Source organism: Tetrao urogallus (genome assembly GCF_951394365.1).
Source record: "Tetrao urogallus genome assembly, chromosome: 3".
NCBI classification, from domain to species: domain Eukaryota; kingdom Metazoa; phylum Chordata; class Aves; order Galliformes; family Phasianidae; genus Tetrao; species Tetrao urogallus.
This window is the reverse complement of record NC_136815.1, coordinates 55,433,930-55,451,484: the sequence shown is the minus strand read 5'-3', so window position 1 is coordinate 55,451,484 and position 17,555 is coordinate 55,433,930. Positions and strand designations below refer to the sequence as shown.

Genomic DNA, 17,555 nt, shown 5'->3' with positions numbered 1-17,555 from the left:
TTTTTCACAGAAAGATTTCTATGTGACTGTCAGTGATTGAAATGAAGGTGCAATCCTACCAAGCATATCCTTCATCTGTATTCTGTGTGTGTGTACCCCACAATGAGACTGTTGAGAGCGGCCTCCGTAATTCTTTAATTATGGCGCTGATTAAAAATTTCTGGCAGTTTATGTGCTTGAAACTGCATATGCCACTGTACTTGCATGCTGCAGCATTAGGGTAGATTATATTTTTTTTGTATCTAAGTCAGACCATAGTCTAAAAGAGGCCTCAGTTGAGATGACACTGCCCTTTTCTCATTTCAGCAACTGGAAATGTCTTGAATATTCAAGATCTGATTCTTTTTTTTTTTTTATTATTATTTATTTTTTTTATTTCTCCACAAGACATCCTGATCTGTTACCTTAGAAACGACTGCATAGACACTGGAGGTTCAGAGCATAAAGAGAAGTAAAGAGTGAAGCACTGTGATGACTAACTTGAGATGAGGGTTTGAATAAGTGTGGGTTTGCAAGATTTCTTCATTTTAAAGGAGAATAAGGAAAGATTTTGTTAGTTTTTATTTTTGTTTTTATTTTTCCTCCAATAACATTCTAATACTACATATTATGAACTCCTCTGTTCTTGTAAACAGCTAATGTTTTATAATGGATGATATTCTGACTGGGAGGTTGAAAATAATAACATGATGTGCCTTCCGTAAATTTATTCTGAACAGGTGTTGCAGACACAAAGCTGTAAATTTATAAAGGGATAAATTGTGCTTTGAGATATGTGTACACAGCCTGATCATAAATATTAGAAGAAAATGCATCTGTGTTTTAATGCTGGAAGCTGACTTAAAAGATATAAAGGTGACACTGACTGTACTCTTTGTGCCATGTTAATTGTGCGTAGTGCTGCCCCATACTGCAGATTTGTACTGGCTGTGCAAAGTCAGATCGAGCAAACGCCCAGTCTGCGTGGTGTGATGCAACACATAGTCTAAGTCTTCCATAGTGTGTGGGAATAATTAGATCATCTGCATGGAAGAGGAGGAATGTCAGATTTCATTCAGGGAGATAAGTATAAGGAAACAGACACCCGTGTCTCTATGCACAGAAAGGAAGAAAAAAAAGCTTTTTGTTCACTTAGAGCTGGGGAAAAAAATAAAAAATAGAGGATGACTTTTTTGTTGTGGTTAACTTGCATGTAAAAGAGTGACAAAGTGACTGTTCCTGTGGGAATGGCCAGGTGATGCTATGTATAGTTATATGGTGCTCCTTGAGTTCTCCAGTGTGTGGGGTTGCTGACTGTAGACTTAAGTTGTTGAGACTGTGAACTCTCTGTTAGGCAAGGCTCCATGAATGTTTTCTTTCTGAGTCTGTTCACTGTTAATTCTTGTTACAATGCTGTTTTGGGGGAACTTACATTTGTGCAAAAAGAGGAAATATTAGAGATTTCTTAAATGATTATTTTCATACTATTTCTTCAGTCTGCTCCAATTGTAAATATGTACTAGTCCTCTTTTTTCGGCTTCTGAAAACTGGTCTTACAAGTTTCCAAAGCCTTAATGGTGATGCTCTGCAGAACAGCAGTGCTATTAATATGTTTCAAGGAAGAACAGTCATGAGATGCAATAATTTGTAAAGTTTACTACTCCAGAAAATCGGTAGTGATTCTCATATCATCAAAATTTTAGTAGAGTTCTAAGTAACATTTAATAAAAAATATAGCTAATATTGTAGAGTGATGATTTAACAATTTATGATCAGTATTATCAGCTATTCCAAATATCATTGGATTTTATCTGTTTAAATCCTTACCTTTTCAATCTTTTATATGCCCTATTAGCACATACATTTGCGTCATGTTTTTTTGTTTTTTTTTTTAAAGGCCTAAAATGTATTTCAAATATCAAACTAAGTTAAGAGGCAGAAAAAGGAGGGGGGGTGGGGGGGGGGAGGAACAAAAGCTTGTAGCATCATCAAAAGATTTATGGCCTTTGGTATATGGTGGCATTGAGTGACATGGTTTAGTGGACATAGGGGGTGGTGGGCTGACATTTGGGCTAGATAATCTTAGTGATGTTTTCCAATCTTAATGATTCTATGATTCTATATGTTCATCTGGTAAGAAGACTAGAAAAATGAATTTTTGTTTTTTTCAACCACTAGCTGTTCATTTCATTTTCTATTACTGTGATGTAGATTAATGACAGACATGCTACACCTACAGCTTCTTCAAAGAGATGATCTTTGAGAGAGCAAAAGAGAGCAGACACACCTACACTTTAACCTAAAAGCAGATCTGTAAAACCAGGGCATAAGGGATAAAAGAAAATCCTTTTATATGCAGACCAAATTGTTTATTCTCTCACCTCTGACAGGCGTTTGGTAGCATTGCTTGTCTCTACATCCACAACTCTGCTTCAGAAACCTCACATCAGAAAAAATATCATTTCTCTTATTTTTTTGCTGCTTTGAGCTTTAAGACTATTTTAAAGGCTCTGTCATGTGTAACTTTCCTAAAGAAGTACAAAATATGACTAAAACTTTATTAACAAAACCTATATTTATGTAGAAATCTAGAGTCATCTTTGGAAGAGCACTGCACAGATTTATAGAGTAAGAGCAGTCAAGCCCTTATTTGCAGACAGAATCCTTGAATACGATCATCCCAGCATATGAGCAATTCTCTAATGGGGAGAGGGCACTGCAGGTATTTGGTATTAATGGCTGTGTTTATTGTGATAATGCAAAAGGAACACTGAGAAAGGGAACAGAAATACAATAAGTGCAATGCATGCAAAGAAGTAGTTTCCACTTCGGAGGACTTAGAGGTGTAAATAGATTATAGCCTTGCTGGATTTCTCCCTGCTTCCACACTGATATATAAAAAAAAGAAATCATTGGGATTGCCTTCTTAATAACGAGCACTCACCTGTGATTTTCAGCCCCTCTATGCTATCTTAAACTGTCTGTAATCACTAACCCCCACTGGTTAAGCTTCCCAATGGTTTTCTGCCCCTGAACAAAACAGGTGCTTGTGGTGCCTACAGTGTGTAACTGTGCTGAATGGAGTGGTGCCTACAGTGTATAACTGCTGAATGGAGCTCTGAACACAAGCTTCTGAGCTGCCAGTCTCTAATAGACTCATATTGACATGTGTCTAATATTAACTCTCAGAAAAGATTACATTTATTTGGAGCAAAGCTGTCTGAAGCTGGCTGAGAAAGAAAATTCAGAATTAAAGGCATTTAATTCATTTTCAAGCTCCTAATAGATGGATTTTAATAAATTGTCTTTTTTTTTTATGGGAAATGAAAAAGTAATTTTTAAACACTTCAATATACACTTCTAAAGTCATCTGAATTTTATAATTTTAATAAAACAAGCAAACCCAGCTATCAGTATGGCTGATGGACTTTTCCCTGGGATTCCTGAGAGACAAGTTCCTGTTTCCAGGATGACTTGAGGAACATCTGAAGAATTTCTCTTTTCTTTCTCTTGCGAGGAAAAGAAAGCTCTATTTTTCAGTAAGGAGCAATAGGAAATTCTAAATGATCTATGCTTAAAGAATTGATGTGCAGAGCATGATGCAATGAGCTATGTTGAGAACATTAAGAGTAGGTGTGAAATGTGTAATGAGTTCAGCGGAAAATATTTTTCACATCTAACCATTATTCAGATTTCAGAATTTTCTCATTTGCCCTCAGGAGATGGCAAGACCTCTAAAAAATGTTGACAGGAATGGAAGGGGGGAAGCCTGTAAATAGTAAGTAGGATAAGGCATTCATCTAAGATTACAGAGTTCTGGATTGAAAACCCTATCCTGAAATAGACTCAAAGGATAAATTCTTAAGTTTCAATTAAATAAGATGTAGATACCCAAGATAGCTTGCTCAAAGCTATTGCACAACGTAGAAATAATGGAGTTAAAACTAGCTCCATATAGTGCTGAGAAATAGTGTAAATACACTGGGGAAAGCACTGCACTGGACCAGGCAGGCATTACACCAGATATATAAGAAGTCAGCTTTTGATTTCATCATGTAAAAATACTTTGACCCCACTATGTCTGCATTTTATACCCAGCGTATAGCATATACCTGGCGTAACCCCTCTAAAAATCATGCTTAGCACACAGATAACACATTTTGTTACTTATACTACTATATCTCTATACTGTACTATTATAGTATAGTACTTTTACTACTATTACTCTATACTATTACAATTATTAATATCACAATGAATATGTTATAGTCCTATATATATCATATTTTTTATATAGTATAAATGGGTGAATACTAATTTGTGATTATTTATTTTGCTACCCAAGTGAAAGCAATATTTTTGGAAAAAAATATGAAATATGACTGCTTTTATTTCATTTACTTTGTAAACATGGCGTATAGAAGAACTACTAATGCTCTTTATATTTCTCTGCCTTAGGGCTATTCAGGATTAAAAGAATTTGTGATTGGTTTGGATTAGTAAATGAAACTGTATGAATTATTACCTCCATGTGCATTCCAAGAACCTTTTAACATTGAAAAGATGTAGATAATGCCATTGGCTCAATTGTCATAACTTTTGAAATTATGCTTCAAATTCTAAACTTGGCTTTCTTAAGTGCCAGGATGGTAACCTTCTGGAAATATGATGGTTGTAACAAACTTCTAGTCTTCTAACTTGTCTCCACTAAGAATAAATTATATTTATTAGTCGGGTAACAGTCATAGGTTTATTATTCTACAATTTTTTAAAGTATATGTTTCATAAACCTAAAAAAGTCTCTCTCTATATACCGTCTCTCTACCTTCTTAAAACACTTGTTTATGTGTCTTCTAGGGTAAGTGCTCCATCTTGTGTTCAGAGTAAATACTTGTTGCAAAAGAGAAGTCACTACATTAAGCTTTGTTCCATGACCGCAAAATTTGTTTGTGTATTGAAATGCAAGGCACACCTACACATAACATAGAACATTTTTTAAGAACGTTTTACATCTTAAAGGGAAACTGTTTGAAGGTTTATATACACACACATATATGTATTATATATATATAAAAATATATATATATATATATTATATATATATATATGTATAATTTCCATAGAAATAATGCATGGTTCAACTCTAAAACAGAAAAAGGTCTTTGAATATTTTTTCTCATTGAATTTTTAAATTACAGTATTTTTGTACTTTACAAATTCAATGTTTTAGGAATGACTTTCAGTTATTAAAGTAGATCAACTTGAATTATATGAATAATTACAATTTGTTTGCTTGTGCTGTTAACATTATGAATTGTTCATTGTGCTGAATATGTTACTAATTTCTAGGCCAGTACCTTGGCTGATTTTGATTCAAGGTTGCATTGGGATACAGTAAAAATAAATGCAACTTTGTGATCTAAGCTGTAATTTTTAATCCTATTATCAAGCCATGTCTTTTCAGCCTCTTTGAGGCTGGAAGCGACTTTGGGGTTTGAACTCTGCCTTAGACCTACTCAAAACAGGGTCAACAGCTGGTAACAGGGGGTGGTGGGGCAGTGTCTAGTTGGATTTTCGATATCCCCTACAAAGGAGACTGCAGAAACTTGTGGAAAAACAAATCTTGCCCAGTGTATGACAACTCACAAAGTAAAAACTTTGTTCTTGTGTTTAGGAAGAATGTGTTTCATTTAGAGCTCATTGTGTCTACTAGGCACCACTAAGAAGGTCCTAGATCTGTCTTTTTTACTCTGCCCCATTAATTTGTACAGACTGACAGTATTTTCTCTGAGCCTTCCCTTTTCCAGATTGAGTCAGTTCCAGCTCTCCCAGACTTCCCTCATACGTCAGATTACACAAGCCTTTAATCATCTTTGTGGCCTTCTGTTGGACTCAGTCCATAATGTTCGTGTCTTTCTTAAGCGAAGGAGCCCAGAACTGAACACAGCACTGAAGATGTGAATCATAGCTGCTGGGCAGAGGGTCACTTCTCTTCAGCTCTAGCAATGTTCTTTCTAATGCAACCTAGTACTTGATTGACTTTCCTTGACACAAGGGCAAAGTGTCGGTTCATTATCATCTTACTGTACATCAGCACCTTTACTGCAAACTTGCTTTCCAGTCTGCTGTCTGGTCCCTAGAACATGAAATTATTCCTTTTGTGCCCTCCAGTGCAGCCCTACACAGGCTGTTAAAATCCCGCTAAGCCTGTGAATATGTGGCTACAGACACTTACTGCAGTATTTCTCTGTAGTTCACATTTGTCTGCTCACTAATCCTGGACCTAAAACCAGAAGTTAACACAATCCAAGGCAGACAGACCTCTGTTCAGTCCTGCTGCTCACTCATGTAAGGACATTTAAGTAGCTGTGGAGAAGACTGTAGACTGATGAATCTGTCTCCTGTTGAGTACGGAGGCTTTCTATTTGAAGCTAGTGATAGTGGCTACTTCCTTTTGCAAAAGCATACATTCACACTTTTTCCTTATTGTTAAACTTTTACGTTTGTGGCATTGCTGTAGAAGATAGCAAAGGTTGAGCTATCCAGTGGTGCAGCCACAAACCATGTCTGCTTGATTCTCCTCCCATCCAGAGTTCTGTAGCACCCTCAAGGTAAGTATTGGACCAGATTCATCTTGCTTTAAAAACATCTTGTTCAGTTCCAAATAGGTTTTTTTGTTGCTGTTACTGGAATACCCCTGATACTGCATCCCAAGAACCTTCTGCTATGCCTCTTCAAGGACAAAGGAGCTAATTCTTTCAATGTATGTTCAGACTGGCAAGTTTTCAGCTTCCCTTGGTGATTTCATTCCACAAAAAAAAAAAAAAAAAAAAAGGGGGCGGGAGGGGCTACTCAGAGTGGGGAACAATATTGATTTCTTGTCCAAAACAATCACTCTAATCACTGAGTTTAAGAGACCAGAGAATATTTGACATATTAATATTTGAGATATTAATTTTACAAACATAAACAGAGAAGTACTCTTCATTGTTATGTCTAGAAATATATTGTGCTTAGGTTTTTCTCATGCTAGGTTTGGTGTAGTTATTCTGAGATTTCCTTCCTCTCTTTCCATCTAGTCTTGAAGTTTATTCACATAGCCTTTCTTTCTTCCATAATTCAAGGTGCTGTTGACTGTAGAGAGATAGAAACTCTTTCCTTCATTTCTCCTGACTTTTGTTTCCAGATCTCCTTGCCATCATTTTGCATGAATATTGTGTCTTCTAAAATCTGCGAGAGAAAAAAAAAAGAAAAAAAAAAAAGAAAGAAAGAAAAGAATTGCTCTTCTTTTTTGTCTCTTATTGCTGGAACATTTCCTGATATTTTAAATTTGATGAAGTATTTTCTAATTACTTTCAGCATGGAATGTCTTATATTTCCTCTATTTCTCTGTTCTTCATGCTTCCTTTACTGTTCATTTCCTTTACTACTTTCCTCCAGCTATTCTTTTTTCTATTTACCATACCTATACTTCTAAATTCCCATATTTCCTTCTTTTGTTTAAATTGTTCTCTAATGTTTTGGGGAGCTGTTTTCCCACTATGAATCCTTTCTTTGCTGTCACATTCAGAGTTAGATCAGACTGAATTTAAAGTGGCAAGGGCAATCGTAGACATTTTAAGGTTCTGCCTGCTGAAACAGCATTTCATCCTCACCACATCACTTCTAATTTCTTTCACACCAGTTTATGTACTGTTTGTTTGTTTGTTTTCTTTATGTCTTTATTAGCATTTTGTCTTTTCTTGTGCACTTCTTATGCATTACCATTTATTTTGATTGGTAGCTGGTTGGGTATTCTTTATTTCCCTTTTGTAAGTTCTCTCCCTTTCTCTTTAATTTTTGCTTAGAGCACACAGTTAGAGTGCCAAATTATCTCCACACTGACCAGAACAAAAGGAGTGCAGCTAGATTGTGAAAGAATGATGGTGCCTCTGGCAGGTTCTCTACTACATCATGATGTGACACTGTCCCCAGATAAGGACTGTTCCAAAGTACTCTCATTTTCTAATATGTATGTGTGCTGTTCTGCTTTTCTACCTGCTTTAAAGTAAAAGCCTTCCTTTAACAAACTTAATACCTGATCAGGCTCTCTGCAGGCTGGAGAGATGGTTTATGGATGTTTTCAAAACTGAGCACTGCTAATTGGCAGAATCAGTTTAGCCAATTTGCCTTCTGTAAAGGCACTCAACTCTTCCCCTACCTTTTCCACAGTGTGGCTTCCCCAAGCCTTGGTTCCAGGTACTGTGCAGCCAAGAAACTCAAGCTGTAATTTGGGCAGAAGGAAAATATAATGCTGTAAGCATTAAAATAGATCTTCTGCTATGGAATTGTAACCATTGCCACTAAGGGATATTATGATGTATTATATATAATTTAGTAGCATTTTCTACTTTTTAAAAGCAATGCAAGCAGTGGAAACAAAAGAGCTGCTATGTTTCGTATTTTAAAAACATGTAAAGCCAGCTTATAAAGCCTCTCAAACTGAAATTTTTATCTACATTATTTTATGTAAATATCTGTGTTTTAAAAATGTGTTATTTATATAATAGATCAATAACTCTTTAAGCCTCTGACAATACTGGACTTCTGTGAAGTCAACAGAAGCGTAGTTTAGAAAGTACATGCTATTTGAAGATGCAAATCTTTATATATGCCATAGATAAAATTCTATAGTATGTGATAGGATAGATCTGTACAAGGGCTGCTCTGAGAACAATGTCTGTTGTACTATAGTGGCCCATTATATTATAGGTAGATGATGGTGATATGGTAGTAGAGTTTGAATCTTCCCACCGATATCCCATTACTTGTTGCAGTGTGACAGATGGCAGCAGAGGGGCAGTCAGACAAAGTGGTGTCTGACATGAATGTGTGTACGAAGTAAAGATATGCTGCTGAATTCTCCCACGTGAAAAAAAAAGAAAATGCACCCATGGATATTCATTGGCACTTTCTGAATGTTCATGGAGACCAAACAGTGGATATGACTACAGTGTGGCTGTGGAGACAGTGACATGATAGACAAGGCTAGATGGTCATTCACAGCTGTTACTCCATGAGAAGACAGGCATCTCAATCAGCTAATTTGTGTGAATTGGTGGATTTCAGCCAGGGAACTGTGTGTAGAGCTGAATATCAACTTCATTGTATTGGAAATGATGGTTGCAGCATTGGAATACTGCAAAGTTTGCAGCAGATGGGTCCCATGAATTCTCCTGCAGGAGCTGAAAGAACACTGTGCAAGTTTATCAGGACCTATTGAACAAATACAAGGCTGAAGTTCACAGTTTCATGGATCACGTCATTACCATTGATGAGATGTGGTGTCACCACTATGAGCCAGAGTCAAAACAGCAGTCCGTAGAGTAGTGACATGTGAATTCCCCATACTATAAAAAATTCCATATGAAGTCCTCAGAGGGTAAAGCAACGTACACTGGCTTTTGGGATAGGAAAGGAGTGATTCTTTTAGATTTCTTGAAACCTGGACAAGCCATCAACTCTGACTGCTGCACTGTGACAATGACTATAAGCTGATGGCTCGAATTTCCAGAATCAGGCCAGAGAAGAAGACAGCCTTTCTCCTGCAATGTGGTAGCACCATAACCCCTACCAGTTTGAAAATTGTGAAGCACACTGCCGATCTGGGCTGGACTGTCCTGCCACACCCACTGTATTTCTGGATTTCACGCCTTCTGACTTCCATCTGTTTGGGCGCACGAAAGATGAACTGTGTGGCAACATTTTCCCACTAATGGTGCCATCACAGCAACTGTGAAACAATGGATTACCTCTGCTGGTATAGATATTTACAAGCTCAGCATTCAGCAACAAGTTCCTCTTGTTGGTGAAATCACACAGCTAATGGTGGTGACTGTGTCAAAAAATAGTGTTGTGTAGCTGAGAATTACCTTCAGAGAAACCTCATATCTAGGGATATATACAAGTTTTGATGGCTTTTATTATTTATTCAAAAGAATGTAACTGATCTGGAGAAGCCATTATAGTCAGTTATGCATATCTGAACTTATACAGTTACTGAAAAGGGAATTTCCTGATATAATATATGAAGGCATTAATTTCTGAGACACAAAGCCTTTGCATTGTCCTTAGCAAATCACTGAAGCAGTCTTCTGCTCTCAACCAGTCTCCACGGTGCAAATATATCTTACTATATGAAGTATTTTTAAAAGTGCAGGAGAGAAAAATTTCCATGAAGCATCAAATTTTATTACTGTCAACATCATAACTGATTAGCAGGTTCTTAGGTTATTTTTAAAAACTTTTCTTTAGGAAATATAATAATGGTTTGGGGTTGAGCTAAAATAAAATTGCATAAAGAGTTCATTTTTGTTGATTTCACACTGATAAATTGTGTAGCTTTTTTCCATAATGAGGAAGATTTGGCTTTTTTTTTTTTTAATTTAATTAAAAGAAATATGAGAAGTGAATTATCTTTACTATATTAAATGATTTTGCAATACTGTCTTTATAACCCCAATACCTGAGAATCAGGTCCAATTCCTATTGATGACCTCAAAGCTGCCACCATTGTAAAAGTTTGTTCTTCAGTAAAGCTTTAATCCTGCATGATTCCATTAAATTATGAGCTCTAAGGACACTGATGACAGTTGCTGTTTTTAATCTTCACGTGTGGCTAATAGGATACTTTTTTTTACTGCAATCTTTCTTTTTAGCTTCTTTTTTTAATAGTTTTATTTTCTCTGAATGTAAGGGTTCAGATATCATTGATACAAGCACTAAAGTATGTATCTTCATTCAGCCATGCAAGGTTTCTTCTAAAATTGGAGTTTCTACAACAAACTTTGAAATGAATTCTTTGACTTGTACTGGATCTAGCTATGATATAGTCAACATTTTCCTTATTAGCTCATAAAGTACTGTGTTTTGGATCTATATAGCTAAAACTATGTTGATTACAGACCAGTGACCCCCCACCAATATATGAGGTGTCAACCCGCTGCAGCCATCAGAGTTAAACTGTGGTGAAGAAGTCCATCTGTCTTAGTCAAAAGTGAAAATCTGTTGCTCCAGAGTAATAAATGGTGTGTGACTTGAGTGCTGCTGATAGCGTATGTCAGATATTAAATATGCTTAAGGAACCTATGTTGTACAGCTTTCTCCTAGTACAGGTGGTTATGATACAGCCTTGATATACTTGTTGTAAAGAACTGAATGATTTACTATTTAATATCAGCTTTTTATTTTTGTTTTTAGCCCCTTGTGAAGCCAACACATTCTTTTGCCACAGTAATATGTGTATTAATAATACATTGGTCTGCAATGGACTCCAGAACTGTGTGTATCCTTGGGATGAAAACCACTGCAAAGGTAATGTGTAGAATTGAAACCGTCAGTTTATCAGACACATGGAATACAGCATGTTCTCCTTAGTTTCTTGTTAAGTATTTATCAGGTTGATCAAGGCTCATGAAATGTAATTCAAGGGCAGCATGCATCAGACAACAGATTAAAATGCAGAGCTGAAAATCTTCGTGGATTTTGCTTTCAGTGTTTGCATTTGTTTTGTTTGGTGCTTGTTTGTGTTTGTTATATCCTTCTGGCAGACTTTATGACCATTTGGTTTCTGTACAATACAAAAGTTAATTAATAGTAATCTTTTGGTTCCTTTGGTATAGTTGCCTATGCAGTGGAGTAGCATATGCATAAGCAGGTGTCTGCTAGCTGCATGTCATGCCAACAATAGCCCAGGTGGGCTAAAAGCAAACGACATAGCTGAACTGAAATTAGCAGCATTAAAAAGCATCCAGATCCATTTATCATCACCTAGTGAAATTGAAGTGCAAGGATAAGCACAGGCATCATGTCTGTTTCATAGGCAGGAACTGATATTCCCAATCAGGTGTTGACAAAGTTTCTAAATATTGCTCTATATCTCCATAGAAGCCCGCATCTGTGTTGTCTTCATAAAAAAGAGCTTAACTAACTTGCATTGTAGATTCAGGATATGGTCTGCTGCTTCTTTTTTTTTCCCTCCTCTGCTACAGCAGATTTGTTCCTTACAACACGAGTAATGCCAAATTTAGGAACCAATCAAGAAAAAATTCAGAATTACGGGGATTAGCCATCAGCTTGTGAGTCTGCTGAAGTCTGTAAAAGCCTGACAAGCAGTGCAGCAGGATAAAAAATAGATGAAATCATGTTTCAGAGGAACACGACAAAATTGTGACATCAAAAAATATTCTTCAAAGAAATAAACAACCAGGGAAGAACTGTGCTTCTTCAGCACAGACGAAAATAGAAAACCTTCCCCTCTCTAATTTCCAGAATGATTTTCATCTTTCACATGCCAAATATTTTTTTTGTTGGGCCCTGTGCTTGTATCCCATCCTGTTTGATGGTTCCTGCAAAAACAACTGTTTGCTGCTCCATTGCTTTTTCTAAATCTGTTCTTTCCCTACAGGCTTTGTCAGTCAGTTAAAGAAACCCCAAATGGATCTATAAGAGTAGGCAATGGGGAGTACTGAAAAGTTCATTTTGCGTATCAAGGAGATTATAAAGAGCTGGATTTTATCATTTGGGGGCCAGTGACTTTCATTTCAAAGGCTTTTTATTATGTTCTTTGGTATGTTTTAAGTTGATAGAAAAATAACACCAGATAGGGTATTGAAACTTAATCACAGTTGTCAATTTTGATGTGCCTGTGAGAAGCTGATGTGACTGCTTTCAGCTTGGCTCTGTCACTGTCTCAGGTGTCATCAGCTGTTTGAAATTAAATAACGGAAGAACATACAGAACACTAGAGTGATTTTTTTTCTCTGTATTATTTTATTGCATATTTTTCTTCATTCTCAACACCAAATTTTCTGGCCAGCTTCTTGGCAGACCTTGAGTAAAGCATCATAGCTCTGATCAGCTTTGAGCATTTATATATCTTTTGTAATGTTCTGGAAAGTAATAGGTCACAAACAAAATAAATAACCTGCTCTCTTTTTTTTCTTTTTTTTTTTTTTCTTTTTTCCCCTTTCTGGAAGCTCAGTTTGAATAGCTCTTCTATTTTCTCCTGACTTAGCTTTTCATTGACTATCAACAGTCCCCAGTTAGCCCATAAATAACAGTAGTTCAAAAAAGTTCCCAATGCAAAGAATTTATTTCTAGAACCTGTAAAGACTTGCTGTTTCATTAATCTTAATGTTCCACCTGCATGTATTTACTGGAAAAAAGAGTAAATAACAGAAATTTTGCATCTGACATGGGGGCTTTAGCAGGTGAATAGAGTTCAGAGATGGCACTAAATCCATTTATTTCTTATTGTGTTTGCTTTTTCTGTTAAACAAGCATATAAATATTTCAGCTAGCTAAGATTATAATATACCCTGAATAAAGCACTAACCACTGTGATCCACATTGTGGGGCCAATTGGAGGACCTACGTGTTATTTATTTGGTTTGCACAAGTACCTGATTTCTTCCTTTTCACTTTTCCCCAGTAAGACCAACTATGTGAACTTAGACATAGTCTAGGCATGGCTTTGCAGTGATCTGTGAACGCATCATGGCTGTTTTTAACCTTGATATGAAATTAATTCTGTGTTTTATTTCTTTTCTTCATTGCACACAGAAAAAAGAAAAGCTAACTTATTGGACCAACTCACCAATACCAGTGGGACTATAATTGGGGTGACCTCTTGCATTGTCATCATCCTCATTGTTATCTCTGTGATAGTACAGATCAAGCAGCCTCGTAAAAAATTTGTCCAAAGGAAAACAGACTTTGATCAAACAGTGTTCCAGGAGGTGTTTGAGCCTCCTCATTATGAGTTATGCACCCTCAGAGGGACAGGGACTACAGCTGACCTTGCTGATGTTGCAGATGACTTTGAAAATTATCATAAACTGCGGAGATCATCTTCAAAATGCATTCATGACCATCACTGTGGATCACAACTGTCTAGCACTAAGGGCAGCCGTAGTAACCTCAGCACAAGAGATGCTTCTGTCTTGACAGAAATACAACCCCAGCCTGTAAAACCCCTCATTCAACCCGTGAACAGGAGAAATATCCTTGTCATGAAGCATAGCTACTCACAAGATGCTGCAGATGCGTGTGAGATAGATGAAATTGAAGAGGTACCAACCACAAGCCACAGGCTGTCAAGACATGATAAAGCTGTTCAGCGGTCAGTATCAATAGATTTTTGATGAAGACTGTTGTGTAAGGACTTGATTGCCCAAACATATTCACTTTTTTTTTTTTTTCCAGTAAAGGCATATTCTTTTATTTCTCTGTTTATTGCTTAAATTTCTGTTTCTTGACAGCACGTGCCATTTGTTATCACTCTCTGTCTCTCATCTCTGCTCCAGTTTCATGGAGGCTTCTGCATCTCAGTTTCAGCTTTCAAACCAATATCTTTCTTTCACTGTTTTATTTACATGCCCACATGCGTGCACACACAAGCCAACAGAGAACAGGTACATTTTTTAAAAAAACCAAAGATTTTGTCTAATTTTAGCTTTTGAAATAGCCACATGCATATGGTTTCCTTGAAACTGAGGTGGCGTTGAATTTTGTCCACTATTGGTCTAACATTTCTAAATCAATGCAACAACAAAAATACATTTATTCATTATGACACATGACAGAACAAGGAGACGGGCAGTAAGGAAACCCATGAAATAGTATCTTTTATGAAGTGAGTGACAATATTTGCATAACATTAATGTATGTGTTCCACTATCACAGTGTGTTTTTTTTATATAAACATATATTAATTATGAGACAGTGTAGCAAATAGAGAATGCTCATATATTTACATATAAGAATGTAGTTAAAAAAAATCTTTTTAATCAGTAAAAATATCAAGCACGATATTTTTAATAGAAAAGTTAGGTTATTGTATACTGCACTCTAAATGACTGTAAATATAAACTATTAAAAGTTTACAAGTAGAGAAAAAAGGAAAAAGAGATATGAACCATTTATTCGGAAAAGCAAACAGAAACTTTTTATAAATACTTGTGTTTTCTCTTGCATGCATTATTTATGCACTTCTTGTGACTGTTTACATGCTCTCCGTATTTTCTTTGCACATTAAGGCATTTCTTTCTCTTAAAAAGAAGTTTTTTATCTTAATCTAATTGCATGCCAATGTAAATTACTTCATGAATATTGAACAGCTAGTCAATATGTACTCTCTATTAAGTATCTATATGCATATATTTCTTTTTTTCTATGCAAACATTATTATTTTGAATGAAATAGCCATAACATTCCAGGTTCTGCCTCATTGGGTCTCTAAGCAAACATGAGTCTGAGTACAACACAACTAGGGTCTAAGAGACAAACCTGAGGTAAGTAAACATACCTGTACAACAAATGAACCATCTGTTGCATTTCATTTTATTTGTTATATTGTTGAAATGTCTGTTAGTTCCCAGTTTATACACCACCTCATAGAAATCTTTGCATAGAAAGAGATGTACGTTTGAATACAGAGAAAACTAAACATCAGATAAATGATTAGTTTAGCACTGTGAACTAAAACAGTAACTATTAAATTCTTATGATTGATTGTAGAATCAGCTAAGTATAATCTTTCATCTAAATATAACCTGCATTCTAAACACATCATAAAAAGAGATGCTTAGCGTGGCTCCAGTGTTTTATTAATTTTTTGTTTATGGAAATAAAATTTAGAGTCTTGCTATGTGAAACTATGTGAAATTTATCCATCTAACCCATGCCATGAAGATAGGAAATACTTGTTTTCAGTTTATTTTACTCTTTAATCTTGTTAAGTGTCAGGGGAAAAAATTATGGGAGTGCAGATAAATTTAGAAATTCTTTAGAATTAATGTTAACGTTGGAAATTAAATTTTATTTCTGAGCCTTTTCCTAGGCGTTTAATTTTATGTAATTTCTTATCAACTCTTAATAAACACCACCTCATTTTTGTATATTAAAGTTATAGTTGTTAGTCTGCCAATTTATGTATGTCTATATGTATAGACATATATATGCATGTACATGTTTACATGTACGTGCATCTATACAACAATTTCACTGAGAGATTCCATTAATGCTTTTTATTTTTTTTTTTATTCTAATAGTTTAAGTAAACCTAGAGAAAACATATTTTAACCTTTTTTTGCTTTCAGAGAAGAAATATTTATAGAGTCATGTGAACTGAATGGAAAAATCTATAGTGAATTACTTCAGCTGTCAGAAAGAGAGAGTGGACATGTTTCTAATTTCATTTCACTGCCTTTATCCAAACCTAAGACGTTTCTTACTTCTTTAGCAAAAATCCCCATTGCACAATAATATGTTTCTTTTCTAGTTTGGTTGCTGGCCACCAAGTGCTCCTTAGTTTTTAAGTACATTTTAAGATTTGCTGCAAACTTGAAGAAGTTAGCTCCTGGCTGAGACTGTCCCTACTTTATTTTTTTTCTTAGATTTATTTTGTTTGATATATTTCTTTTTGTCTGTTATCTACATGTATGTTGTGTGATATGTGGAAGAAGAGTTACACTGAACTTTTGTTGTATGTACATTGTTTTCATTATATAGAGTTCTTGAGAATAGTGCGCACCTGGGTGATTTTGAACATGCTACAATGAAATGTGAAACTATGGACCTTGGAAACACCAGCTAGAGGTTTTATGGACTCTCTGACCAGCTATTCTCATATCATGACAAAATTCAGCAAACAGTGTTGAGTAAAATCACTAGATGGCAATAAGACTTTCATCATTATGCTTATCAGTCCTTTCTCTTTTTCTATTTCTCTCTTCTTTTCATTGCAAGTAAAATTCCCAATTTCAGGAACAATTTATTAAAATCAGGTATTTAGCAGCTCATCTTCAATAGAAATGTTTGTTGGATAAGCATCTAGCAATATGGCTGAATTTGACATTGAGAAAATAATCTGCATGTATGTTACTGAATATTTGAGTTGGCAAAAATCTCTTTATTAGACACATTGTAAAAAGCATGCATTCACAACTGTTGCTGTTACTGTTCCATTTCTGTGTCATATGCTTGCTACTTGTAACTTTTTATATAAAGATACATAAACAAATGTATAATAATTTCCTACCTTGAGTTTAATGGCAATTTTTTTTTTTTTTTTACTAAATTTACAAATCTTTTAGCATTCACAAGTTTAAACTGTTTAAACTCAAAGCTAGCTCTTAAGAACATGAAACCCCAATACATCAGAATCAGCTGCCTCTCATCCCTTATTTATTTTGCATCAACCTCTTCAGATTTGAGCATTCAGAATACATAACAATGAAAAGGTTTGTGACAACATTTTGTTGTCACAGTTCTGCACTCTTAACTATTTTATTTTTCTGGCTGTTAATGGGGAGTTTGCTTCAGTGCAGCATAGCAGGTGATTTTTACCAGTTATGCAAATATTATGGCTGCACTTCAATTTTAGAGATGCATACATACACTACATTCTCATACAAGACAAAGTGCTATCTGTAATTCAAGCCATAAACAGTAATAACCAACATTGGAAGCAAACTTTTGATGCTAATTGATTAATGAAATATCGTAGGTTGAAAATTCAAAATTAGGTACACTTG

The 17,555-nt window shown here is 35.5% G+C and overlaps 1 protein-coding gene across 2 annotated transcripts in view; it reads left to right on the top strand.

The window, feature by feature from the left end:
- The window catches only part of NETO1 (neuropilin and tolloid like 1), a gene marked incomplete at both ends in the record, with an annotated part of 63,107 nt that extends 46,492 nt beyond the window's left edge, over positions 1–16,615 (top strand). The window contains 3 exons of one of the 2 annotated variants that reach the window (XM_079533395.1): positions 11,218–11,331; positions 13,582–14,140; positions 16,531–16,615. In XM_079533395.1, the coding sequence (XP_079389521.1) occupies positions 11,218–11,331; positions 13,582–14,140; positions 16,531–16,615 (758 nt within the window). Of the gene's footprint in view, positions 1–11,217; positions 11,332–13,581; positions 14,141–15,236; positions 15,298–16,530 lie in introns of those variants that run through there. The other variant, XM_079533396.1, reaches the window with a different exon arrangement.
- Between the last annotated feature and the right edge of the window lie 940 nt (positions 16,616–17,555).